The sequence below is a fragment of the Pseudophryne corroboree genome, chromosome 12, assembly GCF_028390025.1.
Source record: "Pseudophryne corroboree isolate aPseCor3 chromosome 12, aPseCor3.hap2, whole genome shotgun sequence".
Taxonomy (NCBI): domain Eukaryota; kingdom Metazoa; phylum Chordata; class Amphibia; order Anura; family Myobatrachidae; genus Pseudophryne; species Pseudophryne corroboree.
In genome coordinates this window covers 48,241,170-48,249,360 of record NC_086455.1, presented here as the reverse complement: position 1 = coordinate 48,249,360, position 8,191 = coordinate 48,241,170, and the positions used below count along the sequence as shown (strand labels likewise).

Here is an 8,191-nt window from a genome sequence, read left to right as displayed (position 1 = left end):
TGAAAGCAAAAAACAAGGTAAAAAGTATGAAAAACACCTACGAGCATTTTTGCTTTGTTGTGTAAATAATTTGATTTAATATGGGTGGTCATTCCGAGTTGTTCGCTCGCAAGCTGTTTTTAGTAGATTTACTCACGCTAAGCCGCCGCCTACTGGGAGTGAATCTTAGCATCTTAAAATTGCGAACGAAAGATTCGCAATATTGCGAGAAAAAAAAACTTAGCAGTTTTAGAGTAGCTCCAGACTTACTCTGCCTGTGCGATCAGTTCAGTGCTTGTCGTTCCTGGTTTGACGTCAGAAACACTCCCAGCGTTCGCCCAGACACTCCCCCGTTTCTCCGGCCACTCCTGCGTTTTTTCCGGAAACGGTAGCGTTTTCAGCCACACGCCCATAAAACGCAGTGTTTCCGCCCAGTAACACCCATTTCCTGTCAATCACACTACGTTCGCCGGTGCGAACAAAAAGCCGTGAGTAAAAATCCTTTCTTCATAGCAGAATTACTTAGCGCAGTCGCAGTGCGAACATTGCGCATGCGCTCTAAGCTGATTTTCACTGCGATGCGAAAAAAAAGAACGAGCGAACGACTCGGAATGAGGGCCATAGTGCAGGTTTTTAGAAGTGGAGATATTGGGGGTAATTCTGAGTTGATCGCAGTAGCAAATTTGTTAGCAGTTGGGCAAAACCATGTGCACTGCAGGTGGGGCAGATAAAACATTTGCAGAGAGAGTTAGATTTGGGTGGGTTATTTTGTTTCTGTGCAGGGTAAATACTGGCTGCTTTATTTTTACACTGCAATTTAGAGTTCAGTTTGAACACACCCCACCCAAATGTAACTCTCTCTGTACATGTTATATCTGCCCCCTGCAGTGCACATGGTTTTGCCCAACTGCTAACAATTTTGCTGCTGCGCTCAACTCAGAATTAGGCCCATTGCCCATAGCAACCAATCAGATTCTAGCTATTACCTTCAAGATTGTAGAAGGTGCTAGATAATAGAATCTGATTTGTTGCTACAGGTAACATCTCCACTACTAAAAACCCGCACTTTAGTAAATATACCCCAATGTCAGATGCAGCGGAGCGATTTTTTCCCCCCACTGTGCATTCGCCAAAGCCACAGTGGGCATCGATTGATAAGCCATTGTGGAGACAGAGAGGATTGCAAAGTGAGTGACAGGTAGTCAGTGTTTTGGGAAGGAAACTGGGAGTGGTTAAGAAAATGCGAGGATCTCTTCAAGTTCATACATAGCAGGAAAGGCCCTAGCGCAGAGGTTCTCAAACTGTGCAGTGGCTCCCTGGGGTGCCTCAGGACACTTGCAGGGTTGCCCTGGTTTGGTGGTCCAGGACCAATTCAAATTATTCATGGTCAATATAATAGGCAAAACCAGTGCTGGTGGCTGCCAGTCATAAAATATGTGGCCAAACAGATGCAAATCTTGTCCCTCACCACACAACTGACCCTAAGGATGACATATAAACGCGATCTACTTAATGTAATATTTCTTTCTAAATTTCTCAATAAATTTTTGGCCTAGGGGTGCCGTGAAAAAAATTCTGATATTCTAGGGCGCCGTGATTTAAAAAAAGTTTGGAAACCACTGCCCTAGCGCCAGGGCTGGTTCCGGGACTTCTGGCGCCCTGTGCGGCATTAGGGGGCGTGGCTTCCTACAGGGGGCGTGGTCATTTACGCCCCCTGTACAGACTGAAATGATGTGCGGTGCGCGATGACGTCATTGCGCACCACACAGCAAAGGACCTCTCCACGAAGGAAAACTAGACGCGTACGCGTCAAGTTTCCCTTCCCAGCGGCAGCAGGGGGGCACACAGCAGCAGCAGCGGATCTTGCCCTTGTGCGGCACCCTCCGGATGGCGGCGCCCCGGGCAAAAGTCCTGCTTGCCTGTGGCAAGATCTGCTACTGCCTAGCGCCTTAGGTGAGATGCTCATTCTGATGCAGCATAGGGGTACGCAGAGGTCCAGTCATGGTCAGACTAATGTGCACCAGCTGTTTGCCATGTTTCCGCTTGTGTATAAGCGACGGATGTGAGACACCAGTAGTGCACAAGATGGCAGCTGAGTCATTAGCATATTTGCGCAAATCCACTGCGAACGCATGCGATGCAATTTCACCTCTGAATTGGGCCCACACAAATATAACCTTCCTGTAAAAAAATAAACAAAATTCTCAAAAGCTTATTTAACGTTAATGAAAGATTTATTATTAAACTAAGTAGGCGACAGCGCAAACTGTTAAAATATATATTATCCAGATCAAATCCATTTCATCGACGTTCTGCAGTCTGCTCTGGCTGCAGCTCTGTGAGCCGATAACCAAGCCTGCGATTGGCAGGAACGCCTTTCAGGCGATTGCCGATAGCAGGAAGATTGGCGGCGGCTCCGGCAGACCTGTGCATAGAGCCCAGATGTTGAAGCTACGGTCCGGTTCTTGACCTAGAAATAATGGAGCCGCCCGGCCAGCTGGTGATGCTGGATGTTGCTGGGCAGCAAGAGCCACAGCGGGGTCTGCGTATACTAGAATGGCTCCGGTACCTGCGGATCACACTGCCCGTTACTGCCCGGGTAATGGGTCAGGGGGGCGGACGCTGCTGGGTGCCCTGGGGCTGAGCGAGGGTTCTCTGTACAGTAATTGGGTGATCGGGTGATCGTCAGCACTAGGCTGAGCAGTGCACCGTTACATGATGTTCTCGCTGCAAAAGTATTCCTAACCTAAACTGTTCCCCACTTACAGTGTGCCTGTATGGGAGGTGATTGCACCAGGACATACATTGCTAGATGTTCATATTAAAGGTCTTGGGAAAGAAATAAGGATTAGAAGAAACTTTGTAATTCAAATACATTTGGCCTGATTTTATACAGTTTTTATTTTTAAAATAATGTATTATGTGTCTTACTTTAGTTCTGTCATCCTGTTCTTACCCTGACACTAGGGGGCAATTCAGTTAGGTGCAATGTGCGGTTCATCGCGTTCCGGGCACAGTGTTGCAACCCCCTACATCGCTGATCTTGCATCACCTCCCATAGAGGAGCACACAGAAATCGTACATGACAAATACAGTATGTGCGTGGCACATCACCCCACTGATTGCACCAACAGAACATCGGGTGCAGTTTATGTTTGAATTATTTTCACTTAAATATGAGGTAGCACACGGGGGCTCATTGTTGTGTTACACGGGGGCTCATTGTTGTGTTACACGGGGGCTCATTGTTGTGTTACTGTGGGATAATTCTGGAATGGAGTAGTTTTGCATATTTACTGAATAATTTTTCTGTTTTACAGGCGGAAATAAAGCTGAATCAGAAGCAGTTGGTTGAGCAGTTGACTTTGGTGATGATGGGCTCTCCTGGTCCCCCAGTTCGGCGATTGCTGGCACACAATCTTGCTGTTGTTTACAGTTCAGGAGACACTTTTTCAGTCTATGAGACCATTGATCGATGCAATGAGTTGATCCGCAGCAAGGACGATTCTCCCATCTACCTCCCCAACAAGCTGTGTGTATTTGTGTTATGTCTTAGCAATTCATCTGATTTCTTACCTGGTGAACCTGTTGTACCAACCTTCACTTTGCTCTACTCCCGCTGTACAGTGATGATTATTTCCTTATGACCTCTTCTGCTTTATTTTAACTGTTTTTGGGGTCTAATCATGAAGCAGTAAAAAGAGTGGAGAAGTGAGGCAGTGTAGAAGTTGCCCACGGCAACCAATCAGCTGCTCTGTATAATTTTATAGCATGCAAATTATAAATGTTACTTCAATGCTGATTGGTTCTTCTCCACTGTCTCCCTTCTCCACAGTTTTCACTGCTTCATGAGCTCACAAGCAGTAGATAAACAAAGAAGTGTCCATAATGAATCTGATAAATGCAATTTCTGTCTTTATGCAGTGCTGCTGTTGCGTGTCTTGGAGCTCTGTATCAGAGGATGGGGCGTCTTCTTGGAAGCACATTTAGTGACACTGTTGCCAACCTACTAAAAGTTCTCCGTAATGCAGAGGTGAAGTTATAAATACTGCTTTCATTTTCACATTGTTCTATTGGCATACACTGATAAACGAGGGACTTTTTTTTTTTTTTTAACAGTCCTTCTGTAAATGAGCCAAGCCTCTTGGGTCAAACTCTTAGCTTGAAACCGTCAGCACCCCATCCAACATGTCTTAAAGGGGGGATTCAATTAGCCACGATAATTTACCACAGGCTGATTGATTCCCCGGGGCTATTCAGTTATCCCTGGCTGCAGTTGACAGGGAGATCTTTTCGGGTCTGAGCAGAAATAAAGAAATCCCCAATAAATAGCTCGTTATGGGGGGGGCACACTCGTTAACGCATATGTCCGGGAACCTCTCCTGGATTCTATGTGCTAACGCCAAATAACAGGGTCATTTAGTGGACAAGAATAAAGGGCTCTAATTGAATAGCCCCGTTTCTCATACGTCCTAGAGAATGCTGGGGTCCATTACATGACCATGGGGGTATAGACGGGATCCGCAGGAGCCATGGGCACTCTAAAGACTTTTCATTGGGTGTGAACTGGCTCCTCCCTCTATGCCCCTCCTCCAGACCTCAGTTGTAGAAATGTGCCCAGGTCAACTGGATGCACTCTGAGGAGCTCTACTGAATTTCTCTGAAAAGACTTGTTAGGTTTTTTATTTTCAGGGAGATCTGCTGGCATCAGACTCCCTGCTTCGTGGGACTGAGGGGGCAGAAGTAGGAACCAACTTCCTAAAGAGTTTCATGGCTCTGCTTCTGGCTGACAGGACACCATTAGCTCCTGAAGGGAACTGAACGCTAGCCGTGCCTAGATGCTCACTCCCACAGTACGCCGTCACCCCCCCCCCCCTACCCCCCCTCACAGAGCCAGAAGTCAGAAGACAGGTGAGTGTTAGAAGACAGGTCTTCAATCAAGAAAGTGACGGCTAAAGGTACCGCGCGGCTGGCGGGAGCGCAGCGTGCCATGTTGCCCACACATACACAGGCACTGCAGTGCGCGGGTGGGGGGACGCCCTGGACAGCATGAAACCTATGGAAACTGGCATAAATAAGGGGCATAAGTTGCTGAGGCACAGCCCTACCCCCGCCAGTATAAAAAATTACCTCATAAAAGCTGAAGAGAAACACACCATTGAAGAGTGGAGCTTCCTCCTCAGTCAGCCAGCACACTGCTCAGCGCCATTTTCTCTCTCTCCTCAGGCTGCAGAGACAACACTGGTCCTCCTCCACTATTGACAGGGGGGGCCACAGTGAATTTGGTGCTATATAATTGTGTTCTTAACATTATAAAAGCGCTGAATGTCAGTGGGCATTTTGTGTTCACAGACATTGTGTTGCTGGCGCTGGGTTGTGAACTGGCAAATCCCATCTGTATCCCTCTTACAGATTTTACTGTGGGTCTGTCCCCTATAAATCCCGAAGTGTCTGTGGTGTGGTTCTGCACGTGTGTAACATGTCTGTGGCAGTTAACTCTGTGGAAACATGTTAGGGACACAGAGGAGTAATATGACACCAAGAGCCTGACTGGGTGAAAGGTTACATGATAGTGTGAATCATATCAGTAAGAGGTTGGACTGAATCTCATACAGAAAATGAAAATAATCTGTTGAAGATGTGATTTTTTTAATAGTTCTGCCTTTCATCTACAGGGACCTTTCTGAGTCACATATAAATTTGCACAGGTAGTACAAACTGATACCGACACGGCCTCTGATTCCTGTGTCGACACTAGTGATTCCAGGGGAATAGGTCCTAAGTTAGCAAAAAAGCATTCAAAACATGTTTTAGCTATAAAGGAGGTGTTAGAAGTTACGAAGCCCCCTCTTTTACCACAAGGAGAGGGTTTACTTTAGTAAAGAAGTAATTTGATTTTCCCTCCACCTCAGGTCTGATTTAACCTGAAAAGAAATTTTGGATTCCCAAAAGGAATTCAGGCAGCTAACCTTTTTCCAAAAAAGGTGGGAGTCACCCTGCATTTTAGACTGGGCCCTGTCATAAAAGAGAAAAGGTGTTTCTCCCTGCGCCTGGAATGGCTTCACTTAAGGAGCCAAAAGACCGCAAGTGAGTGAGGTAATTTATTGATGTGGCCAATGGGACACTACTCAGGCCTACCATTGTCTGTGAGTGGGTGAGTAGTGCTATTGAAAAGTGGTCAGAAAACTTGTCATTAGACATTGACACAATAGATGGAGACGAGATACTCCTAACGTTATGTCATATCAAAGACGCTGCTGCGTACGTACTAGAATCCATGAAATATATTGGTTTCTTGGGATCAAGAACCGCTACCATGGCAGTATCGGCTCGGAGGGCGTTGTGGATTCGCCAGTGGAATGCTGATGTAGATTCCAAAATAAAATGTGGAGGCTCTACCGTATAAAGATGAGGCCTTGTTTGGTGATGGGCTGGATGCGCTAGTCTCGGCGGCAACCGCTGGTAAATCGACATTCTTGCCTTATGCTCCTACATCGGCAAAAAAGTCACATCACTCTCACATACAGTCCTTTCGGCCCAACAAATACAAAAAGACCAAAGGTCTCCCCTTTTTTTGCAGGTAGGGGAAGGAGAAAAGGAAAGAAATCCGCAGCGTCTCCCGGATCGCAGGAGCAGAAGTCCACCCCTGCTTCTGCCAAATCTGCAGTATAACGCTGGGCCTCCCTTGCGGGAGTCCGCTCGGGTGGGAGCACGTCTGAATCCAGATTTGGCTGAAAAGTTTCAATCTGGCCTGGACCAATGGGTCTTACAAATAGTTTCCCATGGGTACAAACTAGAGTTTCAAGACGTCCCCCCATGCCGATTTTTCAAATCGACCTTGCCAGCTTCTCTTCCGGGAAGAGAGGCAGTAACAACGGCAATTCAAAAATTATATCAGGATCAGGTCATTGTCCTGGTACCCTTGGCACAGTAAGGAGAAGGTTTTTTTATTCAAGCCTCTTCGTAGTTCCGAAGCCGGACGGCTCGGTCAGACCGATTTTAAACCTGAAAAATCTGAATCTCTACCTGAAAAGGTTCAAATTCAAGATGGAATCCCTGAGGGTAGTGATATCCAGTCTGGAAGAGGGGGACTTCATGGTGTCAGTAGACATAAAAGATGCTTACTTGCATGTTCCCATTTATCCTCCTCACAAAGCTTATCTGAGATTTGCAGTACAGGATTGCCATTACCAGTTTCAGACGTTGCCGTTCGTACTCTCCACGGCACCGAGGGTATTCACCAAGGTGATGGCGGAGATGATGGTCCTCCTTCGTTAAAAAGGAGTCAATATAATTCCATATCTGGACGATTTCCTGATAAAAGCGAGATCCAGGGAACAGTTGGTGCAGAACATCGCACTCTCCCTGTCAATACTCCAACAACACGTTTGGATCATGAATTTTCCAAAGTCGCAGTTGGAACCGACGACAAGATTGTCCTTTTTAGGGATGATTCTGGACACAGAAGTACGGAGAGTATTTCTTCCAGTGGAAAAGGCTCTGGAAATCCAGAAAATGGTCAAACAAATATTAAAAACCAACAAGCGTGTCGATCTATCAATGCATTCGGTTGTTGGGGAAAATGGTAGCGGCCTATGAGGCCATACAGTTTGGCCGATTTCATGCCAGAGTATTCCAGTGGGACCTGTTGGACAAGTGGTCCGGATGCCACCTACACATACACTGGAAAATAATCCTGTCCCCCAAAGCCAGGATTTCACTCCTGTGGTGGCTACACAGTTCTCACCTACTAGAGGGACGCAGGTTTGGGATTCACGACTGGGTCCTAATAACCACGGATGCAAGTCTCCGAGGCTGGAGAGCTGTCACACAGGGGGAATGCTTCCATGGAAAATGGTCAAGTCAGGAAGTCTGCCTTCACATAAACGATCTGGAATTGAGAGCCATTTACAACAGCCTTCTACAAGCGGTACATCTTCTTCAAGATCCCGTGCAGATCCAGTCGGACAATGTAACAGCAGTCGCGTACCTAAACAGGCAAGGCGGAACGAAAAGCAGAGCGGCAATGGCAGAGGTGACAAGGATTCTCCTCTGGGCAGAAAGACATGTTAGAGCTCTGTCAGCAATTTTCATTCCGGGAGTGGACAACTGGAAAGCAGACTTCCTCAGCAGACACGATCTTCATCCAGGAGAGTGGGGCCTCCACCAAGAAGTCTTCGCAGAGGTGACGAGTCTTTGGGGAGTTCCTCAA

General features: G+C 46.8%; 1 protein-coding gene across 2 annotated transcripts in view; it reads left to right on the top strand.

Annotated features, from left to right (window-relative positions):
• The first annotated feature begins 2,348 nt into the window (after nt 1-2,348).
• HEATR5A (HEAT repeat containing 5A) overlaps nt 2,349-8,191 on the top strand; it is a 231,919-nt gene continuing 226,076 nt past the window's right edge. For both annotated transcript variants that reach the window (XM_063947464.1, XM_063947463.1), the window contains exons 1-3: nt 2,349-2,578; nt 3,300-3,511; nt 3,904-4,012. In XM_063947464.1, the coding sequence (XP_063803534.1) occupies nt 2,459-2,578; nt 3,300-3,511; nt 3,904-4,012 (441 nt within the window). In that variant the 5' untranslated portion in view covers nt 2,349-2,458. The remainder of the gene's footprint in view (nt 2,579-3,299; nt 3,512-3,903; nt 4,013-8,191) is intronic.